General features: G+C 40.9%; 1 protein-coding gene across 2 annotated transcripts in view; it reads left to right on the forward strand.

Annotated features, from left to right (window-relative positions):
* Nucleotides 1-20,334, forward strand: part of LOC101939198 (sperm flagellar protein 2) — a 67,484-nt gene that overhangs the window by 14,315 nt on the left and 32,835 nt on the right. For both annotated transcript variants that reach the window (XM_065598852.1, XM_065598853.1), the window contains 7 exons: nt 180-307; nt 791-929; nt 3,182-3,319; nt 8,513-8,673; nt 9,676-9,862; nt 13,154-13,325; nt 16,088-16,210. In XM_065598852.1, the coding sequence (XP_065454924.1) occupies nt 180-307; nt 791-929; nt 3,182-3,319; nt 8,513-8,673; nt 9,676-9,862; nt 13,154-13,325; nt 16,088-16,210 (1,048 nt within the window). The remainder of the gene's footprint in view (nt 1-179; nt 308-790; nt 930-3,181; nt 3,320-8,512; nt 8,674-9,675; nt 9,863-13,153; nt 13,326-16,087; nt 16,211-20,334) is intronic.

The following is a 20,334-nucleotide window of genomic DNA, read 5'->3' on the forward strand; positions in this document are numbered from 1 at the left end:
AGTCCCGAATTACATGACCTCCATGACATAATCGTGGCCTTAATTATAAATAAAATAAGGGAAATATATTGTTAACCTGATGTCCAGAGATACCTCTTTCCTATACTTGCTGATGGTGTATTTGGACAGGCTGTAGGAAGTATATAAAGTAAAGATTTGTGTATTTTAATAATTAACAGGAAATACCTGAATTTTTAGTACCTTATTGGGAAACGATAGAAAATACTTATGAAAATACCATCAAAACTATACTTGGGTGTTTAAGAAAAGAACGGTATTCTGTGATTCACTACTTAGCAGATAATAGGTGAGTAACAGTAGTTTATTGCATTAGAATTCTCATTTTATATTAATCCTCTAGTACACTATAAAAACAATGAGGAGTCCTTGTGGCACCTTAGAGACTATCACATTTATTTGGGCATAAGTTTTCGTGGGCTAGAGCCCACCTCATCAGATGCATGGATTGAAAAATACAGGAGCAGGTATAAATACATGAAAGGATGGGGGTTGCTTTACCAAGTGTGAGGTCAGTCTAATGAGATAAATCAATTAACAGCAGGATACCAAGGGAGGAAAAATAACTTTTGAAGTGGTAAGAGAGTGGCCCATTACAGACAGTTGACAAGAAGGTGTGAGTAACAGTAGGTAGGAATTAGTATTGGGGAAATTAATTTAGGTTTTGTAATGACCCAACCACTCCCAGTCTTTATTCAGGCTACCACTCTGAAACCTAGTACACTATGTATGTTTTAGCGCTAAAACTCTTGTTTTGACTCACTGTTCACAGAAACCATTTTAAAGATTACCTGAAGCGTCCAGACCATAAGCAGGAGTTTGTATCTCAGTGGCAATCTGATTATAACTCCATTGCTGATGATCTGTGGGAAGATGAAGAAACAAAAGCAGAATTACACCAAAGGGTTACTGTAAGTAAATGGCAAATGTTTCAATTTATCTGTACATCTTTGTACATCTTTGAGCATTTGAATTCACACAGGATTGATGTAAATATGAATACTAATGTACTAATGCTACCGTGCCTAGGTAACTATTATATCAACCCTTCTCACTCTCCACCACCACCAAATAGCACCAGTCACCAAACAGAGCCCTGTTGGCACAACCTTTGCTGCCCAATGGCAGTGGCGGTGTGTGGTACAGGTCTCAGAGCCTAGGCCTCTGATCGAGTATGTCCCCTCTCCCCCCCACTAAGCATGAGGAAGAAAGAGGAGGAAAGGGAAAAGCAGCCCCCACATGCTGAAAGAAAAGGAGTAGGGGGAAGGAAAAAGAAAAGTAGAAGGGGCACATGGAACACTTCCTCAGCCTTTTCCAGGTGAGCTCTCACCCCCTTCCGCCATCCTCCAGCCCCAGAAAATGTCTCCATTACTCCTGTCCCCATCAAAATTGCGGCCCAGCTAGCAAGGTGAACATTTGAAAAATGAAGAATTGATTACATGACTGGCAAAAAGAGAGAATGATTTCTAATATCAAAATGTCAGAATATACTTTTTCCAGGAGAATAGCATAAACCCAGTTAAAAACAATTTCAAGAGGCTAAAAAGAAATACAGGAGTTGGAATATCCCATATGTGATGCTCTATCTCAGTGGCAAAAGCTAAGGTCACATGGAGAGAAGAATAGACTTTACGTGCAGAATTCCAGGAGATGGAAAAAAATTGTGGCAGTTGCTACTAAAGAATCAGCTTCATTAAATAGAAAAGGAATGCAACTGTACTTCTTAGAACAGGGGTTCTCAAACTGGGGGTTGGGACCCCTCAGGGGGTCACAAGGTTATTACATGGGGGGTCATGAGCTGTCAACCTCCACCCCAAACCCCGCTTTGCCTCCAGCATTTATAATGGTGTTAAATATATTTAAAAAGTGTTTTTAATGTATAAGGGGGGTCGCACTCAGAGGCTTGCTGTGTGAAAGGGGTCACCATTACAAAAGTCTGAGAACCCCTGTCTTAGAAGATCTGCATACAATGAAATAAAACTATTGTATTTTTCATATTGCATGTTACTTTAGTAATATCTCCTATTGGCCATAGTGATTATAATTTTATCAGTAGGCAAATAATTTAAATTAATACCTACTACTAGTGGACTGAACTTAGCCACTCATATTTCCTCTTCCTTTGCTTTCTTTTTACATTGACAGCCTGCAACTGATAAACTGGTAGGAGAAAAGGCTAGAGAAAAACTTACCCTGAGTCAGATTTATTGCTGTTGTGAAAGAGACAAAGTGGTAGTTATTTTAATATACAATGGCAAAATCTTTTCAGCAGATCTTTTCAAAGCAGTTGGTACTCTGGTGAACCTTACTTGTATTAACTTTGTTAAAGAGATCAGTTTATTACATTGCAAATAATTTTCCAACTGTTTTGCTAAAATGATTGATTAGATCTGGCCTGAAGTGCTTGTCATCATATTGGAACAAGACGTTATAATTGCAGTGTCATTTTTTTGCAGTGCATTGCAATGAAATCCTAAAAGCTTAGGGAACTATCCTGGAGTTTAGTTATGGTGGACAGAGGACTTGGAATAAGCACTGTTTCTTTTTCTTTTCATTCTTTTCCTTTGTCAGAAATATGGTCAGTATACCAGAACCTCTGTTCTCAATTTTGTTCTTTTTTTATGTGTCTATATAGAAGAAATCTGGGAAATCGCCATTAGATAAAGGACTGAGTGCTTTTTAAGAGCAAAGCATGAGGGGTACCTTCTTTCAGGTTTAAAGGCCAGTGCAGGTGCATCTCCGCTTCAAAGACCTGTTTGCCATAAGTGGCTTTTGGCCCAGCAAAAATTATATTCTGGTCCCCAAAACTGTGACGGTTACAGCCTCCACCACCACCAATTCTCACTCCAGTTTTGGAGAAAAAACAGCTGGTACATTGTGCATTCATTGGTACCAGTATTACTAGTTGTGTCTTACTTCTCAGTCAATCCATTCCCCTGGTGGGTCTCCAAAGCTAGATTTTGTGAGCTTCAGGGCCTAGTTGATTACTGTTTGGCCAGGTTCGTTTGGATTGACTTTTATTATACTGAGGAAAAAGGTGTTTAATTAATAATAGGATTGAAGTAAGGTGCCTTTGCCATGCACACCAATATAATTTCTTAAATATATGAAAGATTGCCTAAGGTTTTACACATCAGTTATTTGCAATAGTATTTGTATTTAGGACCTGAGGGACCGTCTCTGGGATATTTGTGAAAACAGAAGGGAAGAAGCAGAGCAAGAACGTAGTGATATCATGAATGATGGCTGGTTACCAGATCATATGGGAATCCTGATGAACCATTTCTTTTCACTTATGCAGGTATGGTAAATTGCTAAATCAATATAGTCCTGATCCTGCAATAGTCCGGGCAGACTCTTGGATTAATGTATTTATCTCAATGGGACTTCATGTGTGTGGTTCCTTAAGACTATACAGTCAAGACCAAATATCCCTTTAATTCAATCCTACGAAAAGAGGAAGCTGACTGAAGTGAGGAGTGAGAAAATAAAAAAAGGAAGACATGCACGTGCACTCCTGGCATTGTATCACCTTCTGGGCAGAGCGGATCAAGAAAAAAAACATTATCATAGTCCTGTAAAAATAAATTTTCAGGCTACATTGCATAATGTTGCTATTTGTATTCAGCTTTCCAATCAAATGAGTTTAGTGAAATATCCTGGTACAGGTGATGCTTTTCTATTTATAATGGCCTCTGTTCTTAATTTAGCCTTCTAAATGCTATAATTATATACAGTGCTACCAGACCCACCTATTTTAAGATTGCCCAATACTTCCTTTTATAAGACCCTGTATTCTGTTGCTTTTAACTTTGCCAAACTTTAACCATTTGGGGTGAAATTGTATATGCCAGATGTCTTTTGGAAAATTTCAGCCAAAACAGTTCAGCCATTTCTAAGAGTGAAGCAAAGGAAAAAAACATTGTTTTGCCATTTAAAAAATATCTAGTCATTTTTTAAAATTTGGAACATGGACTTGAAATTTGATAGGGATTGGCCTTTGTGTCAGTAATGTGCCTTTTGCTGTTCCTGAAAAATTCTGCTCACGTTTGGCCAAGTTATAAACCTTTGAAAAACCTCATATCACACATGTTCAGTAAAAACTTCTTAGCGTTTAACAGATAAAATCTCCAAAGGTATTGTCCTTAATGAACATGCTCCATCCCCTCACAGCTCTTAGTGACCAGACTGCTCATGCACCATCACCACAGAGTGACTGAGCATGCTCCAGCCCAGGGCTACAGGGTTGAAGCTGGACTTTCCCTGTAATTGCTGCTTCCAGTTGTTCCAGGCCAGGGCATGGACAGACACTAGAACTGAAAATGGAGACTCTCTATCCCGTGCTCTCAATGACATCCTTCCCTTTTGGTGCCCAGGCAGCATGGATGAAGAAGCTGTCTGACTTGAATGCATAGAGGACAAGATTCATACCGGGAGGGATGGAGGGAGGGGAAGGAGTAGACTGGGACAAGGAATCTAGTGAGACTGGAACTGGAGGTGAGGAGAGACACTGTGAGTGAGTGTTGGGGGGTGGAGGAAATTGGGACTCAGGTTGGGGACTGGGATTTGGTGGGCAAGGAGACTCACAGCTGCAGCTGAAGTCAAGTGAGAGCTGTGCTCTGAATATAAAGTGCTATCTAATGCTAAGTACTCTGAAAAATCAGATCCTAAGCTTCTTAAATTAGGCATCCAAAATTAGTGGATAGTTTTGACCTTAATCTCTCTGTGCCTCAGCTCACCCTCTGTAAAATGGGATAATACCATCCCCTCCCCTCACAGGGGTGTTTTGAAGATAAATAAATGTTTGGGAAACACCCTAATCAGTGCCATAGAAAAGCTCATGAGGAAATTCAGAATTCAGTATTCAGAGCAGGGTTTGAATAGTGTGCCATGAATAAACCATAAGCCATGCATTGAATCATGCAGATAAAACAAAATATTCAATACCTGATCTTAATAGAGCACCATCCATCCTGTGCACTGAATGAAGCAGGACTTCTATGGATAAAATATCATGTTATCATGTAATTTAAAACTATCATCATGCCTACACAGAAGGGGACTGAATTAAAGTTGCACAGGCAAGCTTAATTCTGTCATTTCTTAACTTTTAAGTGCTTGACATTGATTATATATATTTTTGGAGCTCTTTTACAGTATCATATTTAAGAGTATACCCTCTAAATATCACTTTTCTTAGATGCACTGACAAATGATGTTGTACATTTATACTTTCATCCTTTTTTCATGGGCCTCCATTCTCTACAGCATCAAATCAATCTTGTCCATGCTTCAACATCCTGAATAATTTTGCCTTTCCCTATTTAGTTGGGCTAGTCTCTTACTATGTCAAACATCAACCCTTCATCTGCCATCTTCAATTACTTGTTTAACCAGTTCTTCTTTGAGTCATGTCCCTACGGGTGCTCCACTCTAGGTGCACTAGAGCCCCCTGCACCTTTGATCAGTGATTTCTCATAGCAGTGTCCGTTTGGCCTGCTCATGGGTGTTAAGTCAGTCTCATGCCCATGCTGTTGTTATATAGCACTGCATGGGCGAACCACTCTCAGTTCCTTCTGAACTGTCTTTGCCTGAGACAGAGCTCTAGCAATTGTCCTATTGAGATTCCCTCAACTCTGTTTTTCTCTCTTACTCATGTAACCTATCTACCAGGTGCAGTCGGCAGCCACAAGGGCCAGGTTCAATATCTAGGGGTCCTTTTTACAATACAACTGAGCACTGGCTTGAGCTCCCCACCCAGTAACCTGGGAAATTCCACACCACCCCTGGGAATCTCTAAGAGACAATACTTCCCCTCTTGCAATCACTGGGTCTGTGTGTAGTAAAGAAACTTAATAAAAAGAGGGAAGTAACCTGGCATTAATTTGGGGAAATGCAACAAGCATGATTCAGAAGCATATGATCATGAGCAAAACACCCACTCCAGAGTACGTTGGGCAGTGCCCTTTGCCTCAAGTTCTCACCTTGTGGTGAAGACGTCCAATAAACAACAGTTCCTTCAACATGCCACTCCCCTGCATTTTATTGTTGGCCAGGATAACTTTCAATACTGAATGCTCCTCTTTAGCCTATCATCTGCCCCAAGGGTCATGTTGGTGGTAGCAACGCAACTCCACAGGAAAGATGTTTTAGTATTCTCTTACCTGGACCATTGGTTGTTGAACAGCCGCCCCCTGGAACTGATGTCTCAGGCAACTTCCAAGGCCAGAGGACTCTTCCTCAAATTGGGCCAACAACTGTACATACAAAAATCCATCCTGACCTGGGTACAGAACCTAGAGTTCACAGGGGCACATCTTAATGGGGGCAGTGATTAAAAAGAGCCTATCTTCCTCAGCACAGATTTGTGACTCTTTCCAACATAGCAAACAGAATTCTGCTTTGCCCCCAAACCACTATCAGGAACTGCATTCAACTACTGGGGCACATGGCAGCCACCACCTTCATTACGGAACATGCCAGACTTCAAATGTGCTGCCTTCAAGCGTGACTCAGAACCATCTGTTCACCCACCAGGCACAGTCTAAATATGCTTCTTTCCATACCTACCTTCATGAAACAATCCCTCAACAGTGGAAGGACCATCACAACGTATGCACAGGAGTTCCATTTGCACATCTTCCCCCAGTGATCATTATAAAAATGGACACTTCTCTGTTCACATAGGGAGCACAGCTCAGCTCTTACATGATCTAGGGCAAGTAGAAGTTGCTAGAAATGATGCTCCAGGACTTCAGCTCGGAGCTCTGAGCTTCAGCCCTGCACGGGATGGCAGTGCTCGGGGCTTCCGCCCGGCAGGGCCCATGGACCCCCTGAAACCAGCTTGTGGCCCTCTCGGGGCCATGTAGACCTGGTTGAGAACTGCTGCTCTAGAGGGTGCAGGTGTGGATGCAGATGCATATAAAAGGTGGAGTGTGGATCGCGGGTTGGATATAATTTAATTGTTGCAGATGCGGATCCAAATTTTTGTATCCGCATAAGGCTCATCTAGTTTGTTAGTGCACTTTGAGCTATCCTCCTTAGCAGAGTAAGCTAATGCAGGGTGCACCCACTTTGCCATGAACTAAGTTCATGTGTAGTCAAGCACTAAGTGTCATTGAAAGTTAATGGGATTGTGTCCGAAGTCACTGAGCTGCTTCTGACTTTTCCCCTCAAACTGTTACCTTCTAAGTACCCAAAACCTCTCCCCACCCCCGTGGAACTGACATGATATTTGCTACCATCACATTGTTCACTCTGCTTGTGGGTTATATCCCTTCCCCAACACTTACTTACTTCAGGGCATGGATCATCTACCACTCTGTGTACGTACAGTGCCAAGCACAAGGGGTCCGCATTCTTGGTTGGCCCTTTGACATTACCGTAATTAACATGATTAATTATAATTTTACCTACTATAACCTTCATTGACAACGATGGGCAAAATTACTCATGCTAAAACTAGCAAGTCTGAAATTGTGATATCTATACCTTTACATTCAACAGCTTTGTCAGAGAAGGCAATAAGAATAGCAACAAAACAGGCAGAGAGTTCCTGATTGCTGAGATCCTCTGGTGTAGGTTTTACTATGGGATTCTATAATCTGTTCTTCAGGTAGCTATATTATTGTATCAGTATAGATTTTATATACTCATTTTAGCAAGGTCTGATATCCCTAACAGGTCTATATCAGATTTCCATCCACTTTCTTTGTTTTCTGTAACCAGCCAGAAGAATTTTTATCTTTAACTTATGGCCAACTGGCTGTTTTACACTATGAGATTTTTATTCTTTTTGTGAATGTGGTTTTGTTCATTTTCCCATGAATATGCAGTGCCGTTTTGTCAGTTAGAGACTCCGACACTACTGGTTTAATAAATCAAAGCATGACAGGTGCTAATGCTTTTTGGCTTCACTCTGAAATAAATAGATGTCTTGAACCTTACAAAATCCACTTGTTTTTTCTTTATACTGCTTGCACAATTATAATTCTTTCTTGGTCATTTAAACAAATTTCTTTTGCTTTATAGTATTATTATTAAAAGTTTTTCATAATTTGGATTAAAGATGTATTCAAATCTGTTTAATTACAGTTTATAAGCACATGGTAGATTTATTTTCATATAATTTTTATATATATAGATAGATAGATATAGATATATATGTGTGTGTCCGAATTAAATATCAATATATTTTTATATTCAAATTAAATATATTTTCCTATTTCATAGCTGATATTGTTATTAAAGCTTAGAAATATCTGTATTAAAGTTTTGAATACACTTTTTGAAAGTGTACTTTTCCAGTACATGTTGTAGTATGTATTTATTATAAAATACTTAAACACATATGATCAACCAGTCCTATTTTCTAGCCTCCATCAAGCATTCTCATGATGTAGGCATTGCTTTTGATATTATACTTCAGGGTATAAAAACAGAAAATGCTTTGTTCCATCAAGTTTTGAATGTAAATCTGTTTTCCCTTATGAAGGTTGAAGTGGACCGTTTCCAAGATACAAAGAGATTTCTACATGACTATTACAGGGGAATGGAAGGCAAAATGCCAACAGAGGCCTGTCAAGAGTTCACTAGAATCCCATTATTAGATATTGTTAATGTAGAGCAATCTGTGGATCAAAGCAAGTCAAGAAGGTAAAAACTGCATTGGAAAAAAAAAGTAACATAATTAATTTAGCATATAAGTGTGTTTGTGCATGTGTAACTGTTAAATAGATAGATGATGGTGATCACAGCCATATGATAGATGTTGAATATTGTAATGTATTTAATTTATTAGACACTTTTGGCTGCCCCATCTAATAATAATTATAATATATGGAGATATACCTATCTCATGGTACTGGAAGGGACCCCAAAAGGTCATCGAGTCCAGCCTTCACTAGCAGGACCAAGTACTGATTTTGCCCCAGATCCCTAAGTGGCCCCCTCAAGGATTGAACTCATAACCATGGGTTTAGCAGGGCAATGCTCAAACCACTGAGCCTTCCCTCCCCTTCTCTCTGCAGTAACAAAACAACAAAAGCTGCCAGATAAAAGGTTCCTTCTTTTCCCCAAATTATGGCAGTTCCCCAACAAATCCTGCAACTAATTATAGTTCAATATTAAACATTCTGTTCTGGATCAGTGACAAAATTAAAATTTCACGAGCATGGCCTCTGAGGTTGGGGTCAACTGAACATAAGTTAAAGCAGCCTTGCTGGGTGTGAGGAATTAAACACAATATTCAAGGTGAGAGTATACCATCACTTGTGTATAACAATGGCATAATGCTGTGCATAACAATACCTGTATTGATACCTGAATGGTTACAGTCCATCAAGACCCCATCAGTATATATATGAGTAGTTAATATCAGTCCATCCAGTGTGTATTACTTGTTGTCTAGTCCCCTGTTTTTGTTTAGATCAGTCTTGAGTTCCTTATAAACCTTTCTACTCTGGACTAACCAATATGATTTTGTCATCCACAAATTTTACCTCTTGTGATCCGTGGGAGGGTTCCTCCTTTTTCCATTGCTATAACAGACTTTGAAAATGGGATTCTGGTTCTCTTAATATACTGTAACTTAATTGCACTATGTAACCATATAGCACACCATAGGGATAGTGAGTTATTTCTTATTTTGTTTTTAAGGATTCCCATGGTTTCTCGTAGACCCCCTTCTCCTGAAATAAATGTCATCAAGCAGAAAAGCAAAGCAATTCAACTAAAGAGCAATAAGGAGGGGAATTCCTCTGAAAGTATAATATTTAACTTTGGGGCAGATGAGAAACTTATCACTGACACATGGCAAGCAGCAGTAACAGCAATATCAAATATGGTAAGAAATGCTTTGTTTAGTAAAGATTCACAGATTGGCTAAATAGTTAGATCTAAATCTTTCCAGTCCAAATACCAGACCCATGCGCTGGTGCCGCGACTACACAGCCACATTAAAGCGCTGCTGCACAGCGCTTTATCATTGCTAGTGAAGACATACCCTCAGTTCTTCAGCTTCTCAGCCTTCACTGAAGTCTAGCCCTGCTTGGTTACCAGTTGGACTACTTCCCCTGCTTCCTTTTAATACTTAAATCATTTGTTCTAAGAAATATTTAAAGCTGCCATCTTTTTCCTTCTTGCTTTTTTGTTTTAACAGCTGTTTCCTTATTTAATAACACTGCTCTACAGCCAAAATGCTTCTGAAATAGATGTAGTCAAACTTTACTAATTCTGGGTCACTGAGAACGAAAATGATGCTTAAAATTGTTGATTGGCTCTAGTTTTCAAGATATGCTATTGGGTCAGTAGATACGACCCTTGACTTGGGAATGGCAGAGCATAAGTGAGTTATAAAGGGAAGGGATCTCAATTTAAACCAGAAATGACTAAAATACATCTTTGACTGGATCTATGAATAAATCTATGACTGGGTTTGGACAGTACTTGCTTTTTAGGCAAAACAATGAATGATGCAGTCTGAAGCTGGGTATTGCGTCATACATGATATGAATTGCATCATGTTATTCCTAGAAGTCATGGATGATGCAATCATAACGAAGCTGACATCACTCTGCTGAACAAATTTCCCTAGAAATCATACAGTGTCATGCTCTCTTATTTGTCAGTGTTTGATTTTGCAAAGGGACACATTTCTGTTCAGCCAAAGTGAGCAGGGATGCCTCGTACTTTTGTGAACAGAGCAGATAATTTCTGCTATGTTTGTGGTGAAGTGACTTTTGCATCACAAAAGCGCAGTATAACCACTATGGTTAAGAAAGCCTATCACCTTTATTTTGGCTGCAAAATTGGAGATCAGGACAAGAGGTGGGCCCCACACATATGCTGCAACACTTGTGCAACAAATCTTCGCCAGTGGTTGAACAGGAAAAGGAAATCTATGCCTTTTGCAGTGCCAATGATTTTTTTTTTTATTAATGGAGATATCCCATCTCCTAGAACTGGAAGGGACCTTGAAAGGTCATCGAGTCCAGCCCCCTGCCTTCACTAGCAGGACCAAGTACTGATTTTGCCCCAAATCCCTAAGTGGCCCCCTCAAGGATTGAACTCACAACCCTGGGTTTAGCAGGCCAATGCTCAAACCACTGAGCTATCCCTCCCCCCTAAATTCTCAAATCCCTAAATGGCCCCCTCAAGGATTGAACTCACAACCCTGGGTTTAGCAGGCCAATGCTCAAACCACTGAGCTATCCCAGCCCCCCTGTTGGAGAGAGCCAACAGATCATACCAGCAATTGTTACTTCTGCATGGTGCCTCCAGTTGGGAAAGGTGTGTCAAAGAAGAAAAAGTGGACTGTGCATTATCCAAACATTCCATCAGCTATACACCCAGTACCCCACGGAGAAGGACTGCCGGTTCCTGATGCACCAGAATCATTCTCACTTGAGTCAGACGAGGAAGAGGATGAAACTTCTGGTCCTGAACCATCAATGTCACAGGACTCACATTTTCTCCCATCCTCCTCCTCTGAACCACACCTCATAACACAAGGTGAACTGAATGACCTTGTCAGGGATTTGGAACTACCCAAGAGTAAGGCAGAGCTGTTGGGTTCCAAACTACAGCAGTGGAATCTCCTGCCAGGCGATGTTAGGGTTTCCATGTTCCGTGACCGTCAAAAGGATCTTGTCCCATTCTTCTTCATGGAAGGTGAGCTTGTAGCCTGCAACAACATCGATGGTGTGATGGCAGCCCTCAACATCGTTCACGATCCAGCTGAGTGGAGGCTGATTCATCGAAGACGAGTCTTAAAGCTGTTTTACTGCATAATGGCAATGTTTTGCCATCAATTCCAGTTGGTCATGCAGTCCATATGAAGGAAACCTATGACAACATGAAACAACTTTTGAGGTGCATAAACTATGACCAACATCGGTGGCAGCTTCGTGGCAATTTGAAGGTTGTTGCTCTCTTGCTTGGTCTGCAGACTGGATACACAAAGTTCTGCTGTTTTCTCTGCGAATGGGATAGTCGTGCAAGAGATTCCCACTACATCAAGAAAGATTGGCCACTCCGACAGTCATTGGAGCCTGGGAGGAAAAGTATTCAGCATCCACCACTTGCTGAATCAAGGAAGATTTTGTTACCACCCATACACATCAAGCTGGGTCTGGTCATTGACAAAACACAAGCAGCTTTCAAGTACCTCCATGGAAAATTTCCAAGGTTAAGTGAAGCTAAGATAAAGGAAGGTGTCTTTGTTGGTCCTCAGATTCGTGAACTTCTTCGAGATGATGCATTTGACCATGCACTGCCTGGCAAGGAAAAGACGGCATGGAAAGCCTTCCAGTTAGTAGCAATACATTTTCTCGGAAACAACAAGGCAGACAACTACAGGTTGTTGGTGGAAAACTTCCTCAAGGCATACAAAAGCCTTGGTTGCAACATGTCACTAAAGATACATTTTTTGCACTCTCATCTAGATTTTTTTCCCACTGAACTGCGGAGCAGTGAGCGGCGAGCGATTTCACCAGGACATTGCAACAATGGAGAAACGCTATCAGGGCAAATGGAGCCCATCAATGCTTGCAGACTATTGCTGGACAGTGACAAGAGATGCTCCATTTAATGAATACAAGAGACAAGCCAAGAAGCGCTGAGTAGACACTGAATAGGACTAAACTATGTACATAATAGTTTTTTGCCTTTTGTTTCATAATACATTTTATTTATATAACCCTTTTGCTGATTCTTAAAGTGTTACATAAACAGGACAGGTGAAATATTATCATGTAAAGCAACCATAAACACATGAAAAGACCTAGGTTTACAATTTATGATTAAAACTCTATCTACACAATATACATAGACATAAAATGTAAAAACTTAAATATCTTAGAAACAGTAGCCAATCAGTTGTTTTAATTGTCATATTTGAATTCAGCACATCAAAATACATAATAAATAGCACATTTTATCTCTGAAGCAGACGACTTCTCAAAAATTGTAGGCCAGTGTAATCATATACTGATCAAATATGAAATCAAGAATCAACATATCTAATTTATATTATACATCCAGAGCAACCACTAGTAGAAAATAAAGGATAGCTTGTTCAAAATATTAATTGTATGTTATAGATACAGAATAGTTAAGTTAAAATATAAATATTAAGGTAACTGCTGAAATACAATCAAAAGAAGCAGAGGAAGAAAAAGAACGCCAGCAGCTAGAAAAGAAAGAACAAGAACGTCAAAAACCACCTCAGGCAGCAGGAGGCAAAGGTGGTGGAAAGGATGCCAAAGATGCCAAGAAACCACCTCCAAAATCACCCACCAAAAAGAAAGGTAACTGAAGCATGTGATTTTCTTTTAAAAAGAGCATAAAACTATTCAAATTAAATGAACATATGTTAAAAAAGAGACTAACTACAAAAGTTTAATTCTTTTCTCTCTTTTCTTTTGATAGTTCAAAACATGATAAATCAGTGTGCTGATATGGTAGTGATAAAGAAATCCATAGACTGTTGAGTGATAGTTGGGTGAATTAAATCATAAATAATATTTAGGGATAAATGTTCAAAGTAATACCAGAAAATAATACTTGCTAATCTTTTTCTGTGCATTGCTTTGGAAATGTACACATTGCAGTCATTTTATCAAATTATGTCAACTTTTTTAAAAATGCTGGTTCTTTTCTAACATTAATCTCCTGGTGTAGCTAAAAGCATATAAATACTTCTTACTTTATTAATAAGGAACAGGATAAAACTAGTCCAAGACTATTATTCCACACTATAATGTATCAATCTTTATAATATGATGGATCAGTCAGGTCTGTCCCTGCTCTATCATCATTCTGACAAGATATAAACAATGTATTATTTAATTGCATTCTATTAGCACCTAGAGTCCCAACCAAGATCAGGGCCCTATTGTAATAGGTACTGTATGTACACATAATAAGAGACAGTCTCTGCCTCAACGAGTTGACAGTCTAAATAGAGAAGATAGACAAATGGTAGGGGAAAGAAAGTATTTAAAAATGGGCAAATGAAGCACAACGAGATTATGTGTATGTCTACACAGCAAAAAAAAAACCTGTTTTCTGCCACAGACTACTTGTAGCAAGTTTCTTAGCATATGTCTACACAGCAAAAATATACCTGCGGCCCTGGTGTCTCAGAGCCCAAGTCAAGTGACTCTGCTTTGTGGGTCTCATGCTGCAGTGCTGAAAATAGTAGTGTAGACATACAGGATTGGACTGGAGCCAGAGCTCCAAGACCCTTCCCCTCCTCCTTCCGGCACCCGGGTTTTAGAGGCTAAGTTCCAGCCCAAGCCTGAATGTCTATACTGCCATTTTCAGCCCCATAGCATGAGACCAAGTCTTTTGAGACTTGCTGCCCCAGGGTTGTTGGTTTTTTTGCTGTGGAGACATACACTAAATTATTTGCCCAAGGTTACACAAGTAGTCCGTGTCAGAGATCCGATCTCCTGAATCTAAGTCAAGTGCCTTAACCATCTTCCCTCGCAATATAAGATATTAATGGATACATTTTTCATTTTATGCCAAATAAATCTCCTGAAAGTGGAAGAGCTGATCAACTTTTATTTCTGTCTTTCACATCCTAGGAGTACACAATACAATTCTTTTTTATCTTGTAGGCAGCACAGCAGCATACTTACTGAAAGAGTGATATAACTTGCTGCACTCAATTTGTTACCTTTAGATTTGATCATTAGAGTTATGTTCAACCTGATATACTGATCTGGTATCATCCTGTTGCACCACCACAGCAGCTGCAAGTCAGTTGTTGGGGAAGAAAAGTTATCATTATCTGTACTTAACAACACTTAACAGTCAAAGTGCTTTGACTGCAATTAAAGTGCCAACACAGTATTAAAAAACAAAATTATAAAATAGCTTTATAATATTAGTGTTGTTGTTTTCATTTCAGGCGTTAGGTCCATCATGTAAAAATAACTAATAGGATGATTTTAAAAAGTTGCAAGGTTATTGCAGGGGGGTTGCAGTACTCCTACCCTTACTTCTGCACTGCTGCTGATGGTTGCACTGCCTTCAGATCTGAGCAGCTGGAGAGCGGCGGCTACTGGCTGGGATCCCAGCTCTGAAGGCAGAACCGCCGCCAGCAGCAGCGCAGAAGTAAGGATGGCATGGTATGGTATTGCCTTACTTCTGCGCTGCTGCCTGCAGAGCTGGGCCCTCAGTCAGCAGCTGCCACTCTCCAGGCACCCAGCTCTGAAGGCAGCAGCGCAGAAATGAGGGTGGTATGATACAGTATTGCAACTCTTACTTTTGCACTGCTGCTGGCGGGGTGCTGCCTTCAGGGCGGGGCGCTCGGCCAACAGCTGCTGCTCTCCGGCTGCCCTGCTCTGAAGATGGTGCAGAAATAAGGGTGGCAATATCCCAACCCCCCCTAAAATAACCTTGCGAACCCCCAGAAACTTCCTTGTGGGTCAGGACCCCCAATTTGAGAAACGCTGGTCTCCTCTGTGAAATCTGTATAGTATAGGGTAAAAGCACATAAAAGACCAGATTTCACGGATCTCACGTGATGTGTTTTTCATGGTCATGAATTTGGTAGAGCCCTACTTATCAACATAGAACTTTTATCACCATTTACTTCATCTCTGAATTTGACTGACACTTAGAATTCAAAAGGTACAGTGTGTACCTGAAAATTGTCACAGATTAATAGATTTTAAGGCCACAAGGAATCATTGTGACCATCTAGAACCCCAGTAGAAACAACTCCATTAGATAATCATTTCCCTTTAGCAATTATATTTTGAGCTCTATTAGTTACCCAGTTTTAATCCATTTAATAGGTGCTACACTGATTTATTATAGTGTTATTTTTTTTAATTGAGATGTCATGCAGTAATAATGCCTTACAGAAGTCTAAGGATATTATGTCAACAATCACATTTATTCACCAAACTTGTAATCTCATAAAAATGGTATCAGATTCATTTGAAAATACCTGTTTTCCATAAAACAAATTGTACTATGCTGTACTGTCTACATATATGCAGTCCAAAGATTATGAGATTTCCTTTTTGGTTAAAATATTTTCTTTTCTTTGCAGGTGTTCCTTCTCCAGCACCTGTGGTTGAAGCCACTCCCATTCCTCTAACACCAGAGGAACTAAAGAAACAAGAATTAAAGCTTAAAATGAAACAGGAATATTTTAGTGCCCTTGAATATGAAGGTATGTAACTAGTTCAGTGGGCTACATTGTGGAAGTTGGTCATCATTTCCAATTTAGATTTTTTTTTAATACTTGAAACTGTCTGCAAAGTTTTGTTGAAAGTTTGCTGAGTGAATGGGGGGTGCGGAGAAAAGGGAGAAAAGGGGTCTGAAGAATCCTGGAAACTTAAAAAAATAGTGTTAGACAATAATTTTTAAATAAATATATTCAAAATGGAAGAGAGAGGCTTAAAAGTACTTTCTCTTCTCTTTCCTGTCATCCTTCTACTATCAGCTGTTCATTGTAAGCGAACAAGTTAAATAATATTGACCTCAGCAGTTAACCAATATTCATGATCTTCTGGGTTGTTTCTGTTAGAGGGAGTCAGGTATTTGTTTGTGAATAAACAGGATTGCATCAAAGAATGTATAAAGTCCAGTTTTCCTGAATACAGTAGGAATGAAACTGCAGGAGACAGTCCCTTTTCTCACAGTGCCAAGCCTCTTTTCAGCCAGCACTCTACCCAAAAACTCTCTCTCTCAGCTTTTCTCAAGATAATGCTACAAGAGCTTTTCTGGCTGTCTCTGGGGCTTCCTTCCTGCCTCCTTTATGTGCTTCTGGCATGTTTCTGTGCATGCACACACACACACATATATGCAGAACTCCCTCAAACCATAATCAGCCTTCTGCATTTGCGTTCAGTCTCGAAGGAGAACCCCTCCAACCACCTGGCTCAACTCCCACATCAGCCTTGCAGATGGCCTGTGTTTTGAGCAGTGGCCCCTACTGTTTCAGCTATCGGTTCTACAAAGGAGCTTCATTGCTTCTTACATTTATCCTGAACGAAGGGTGGCTGTTACACTCACAAGCGTCAACAATGTTTCACCCAATCTCAGCACAAAAATATTTTTTAAAATCAGATATTTGGAAGTAGGGAGGGGAATGTAATTAACTTTAAAGAGGTAAAGACCTGCCTTGCAAAACAGCCAAGGGTATGTATCAAAGGAGAACTAAAACATACAGGGCCACATCTACATAATAGCTTAGTAACATAACTTGCAAATGCAGATACCACAGATACACCTGCAATCGTAATAACTGGAAGTGAAAATGACCAGTTAAGTGTCTAGATATGTTGAGATACGCAAGTCTGTGGGCGGTTACTGAGTTTTGAATTTTGATTTCTCACTGAATTTAGCAGTTGTGTGTATATGCCTTATTTTTAATTGTGTTCCTGGTCTGAGAGTATTTTCTGTTATTGGATTTTTTGAGACTTGTGTGATTCAATTTGATACTTACAGATTGTTATGTCATTGTCCCACTTGCAGACTGAGAGCAGCAGCTCCTGGAAAATGTGCAAAGTTACAAAGAAGGCAGCACTTGGTTAAGCTGTACTGAAAAGCTTAGTGGATGTGCACTAAAAATCCTCTGAGGTGTTTTCAGTTGCTTATACCTTTTTATTTTTACAGTTTTTCCTCCCAAATCAAGCAGATCTCAGAGAAAAATGAGTTAATGCCAAGTTTAAAATTTCAAACATCAGCTGTTTTTGCTGAAAATAGGAAGCGTGTATTTTTTTTTTTTTCATTTTCATTTAACTCAAAGATGACTTTGAAGGGATTTTATTCAGACCTTCCAAATACATTCATCTTTGTGTAGAGTCTGCCTAAGGAAAGTTTCAGCCCAAAAGATGATTGTTTTGGAAAGTTATTATTGGCATATGGGAATAAGATCTATAACAGAAACTGCTTTACAGTTTTACCTATTGAAGTTACTGTCAGCAGCAACTACATTTTTTGTTTGTTTAGAAAAGCATTTTCTAGCAAGTAACATAATATTTAATGAAAAATTGAGAGGGTAGATGAGGCAATATCTGTTATTGGACCAATTTCTGTTGGTGAAAGAGACAAGCATTTGAGCTACACAGAGCTCTTCTTCAGGTCTCAAAATAGAAAATTGAGTTGAACATTGGATGCCTACATGGATCTTTCAAGATTTGAGATACTCTTAGTTCAGTGTTACTCTTTGGTCTTCTTTCTTTTTCTTCAGGTTTTTCATTTCTCTATTTATCTGTTTTATATCTTTCTCTTTCTCACATTCCATATCCATTTTTAAGACATTTATCTTTTCTGAAGACCCTGTTTCTCTGTCTATTGCCTCCATTTTTAACTCTAAAATCTCTGTGACAACAAATTCTTTTAGTCTTTTTTCAGTCCTCCCATTTTGAAATGCCAGTTTTTTCTAAGTTACATGGAATTTTTTACTCATAGATCTCTGTAGGCAAATAATGTTTCTTCGAGTGCTTGCTCATGTCCATTCCATTGTAGATGTACACACATCCACGTGCACAGTCGTTGGAGATTTTTGCCTTAGCGGAATCCATAGGGTTGGCTGTGGTGCTGTGCTCATGTACTGGTATATTAGGCACTGCCAGCACTAGGCCCTCTCAGTTCCTTCTTGCCAGCAACTCCAGCAGAGGGTTAGGAGGGTAGGTAATGGAATGGACACGAGCAACACATCTCAAAGAACAACAGTTACAACAAGTTAGGTAACTGTTTTTTCTTCTTCGAGTGCTTGCTCATGTCGATTCCATTCTAGGTGTGTGCGTGCCCAGGTGTACAGTCAACGGAGATTTTTGCCTTAGCAGTATCCGTAGGGTTGGCTGTGGCGCCCCCTTGAGTACCACGCTCATGCGCTGGTATATTAGATGCTGCCAACCCTACGCCCTCTCAGTTCCTTCTTACCGCCCGTGACGGTTGGTTGAAGCGCCTTGTCTTGCATCGCAAGAGCATTAGTGGTTCTTACAACCCATTGTTCTGTCTCCTTTTTTTTTTAGTTGATAGGTACTTAGTTAGACCATTAAGTTAAGGGTTAGAGTAGTAGTTTAGGAATTATAGTCCCAGCTGGGACTTTGCCTCGCAGCGGGGCATGCCGCGTTCCCCAGGCTTTAAGCCAGGCTCATAGTGCAGCTAGCTGGTGCCCATTAGTGACCCCCACACTAGCTGTTTGAAGTGTTTGGGGGAGTTCCACAGAAAGGACAAGTGCAGGATCTGCAAAAACTTTCACCCTCGAATTCAAAAGGGAGCGGGATATCCACTTGAGGGCCTCCTCATGGAGGCTGCGCTTCATCCTGCTTTGGAGCCCTCTCGATCGGACTCCATGCCCGGCACTTAGGTATCAGTGCACAACACACCGCTGGCACTGGAATCTGCCCGTCATAGTTTGGGGGCTTTGGGTAAAGGGCCTGTGTTAGGCCACGTGCCCATCCCGGAGCTACTCGGGGGATACCACTGCGGTCAGATCTCCTAGCCCAGCCAAGGATCCACCTCTGGCTCCCGGGAGCGGCAGGGGGTCCCGGCCCCTAGTAGGGTCATGTGTGCCCAAAGCGGGCCCGGCGGCCAAAGAGGAAGTAGGTCGTCCGGCACCGCAGATGCCAAGCCAGGTGATGAACCCAGCTAAGGCCCTGGCATCTACGGACAAGGCAGTCATGGGACTACCCTCTAAAGAAACGAAGTGTCCCCAGACAGCAGACGTCGATCCACATCACCGCAGCCTTGAATCCCAGCACTGCATCTTCGGTCCCCGGTTAAAAGACACCGGTCCCTGACGCCAAGGTCTCCACCTACATGGCATGGGACACCTGAGTCATGACGCCAGTCCCCATACCCACAGTACCATCAGGCCTCCCACCAGAGATCGCCACGGCGCAGATCACCATCACCTAGGCACTCTCCCAGGCGTAGATTCTCGCCTTCCTGCCTGTTGCGTGATCATTCCCAGTCACGGCATGGTCTGCAGCTCCCTGGTACTGCTCTTCGGGCAGGCACTGATCCTCACCGGGGTAAGGATCTTCTCCTTACTGGTCGCCGGCCAGGGTCAGTCAACAGACGCAGGCATCTACAGCTCCGCCCTGGTCACCGGAAGGGCAATGCTCCAAGTCAGAAGGAGAGTTCAGCCCCTCACCTATAAAAGGTGAATTACTACCGGCCCATGAGACCGGTGTGACTCCTGCGGTAGCAGCGTGGAGGCAGGGGCCATGGCCTGTTCAGTGGCAGTACTGGAACACATGGGGTGTACCTTTTATGCCGGTCCCATACTCCCACCGTCCTCTCAGGCCGCTTCGGACGAGCTGCCCCCGGCACAGTCGG

The sequence above is a fragment of the Chrysemys picta genome, chromosome 6 (assembly GCF_011386835.1).
Source record: "Chrysemys picta bellii isolate R12L10 chromosome 6, ASM1138683v2, whole genome shotgun sequence".
Taxonomy (NCBI): domain Eukaryota; kingdom Metazoa; phylum Chordata; order Testudines; family Emydidae; genus Chrysemys; species Chrysemys picta.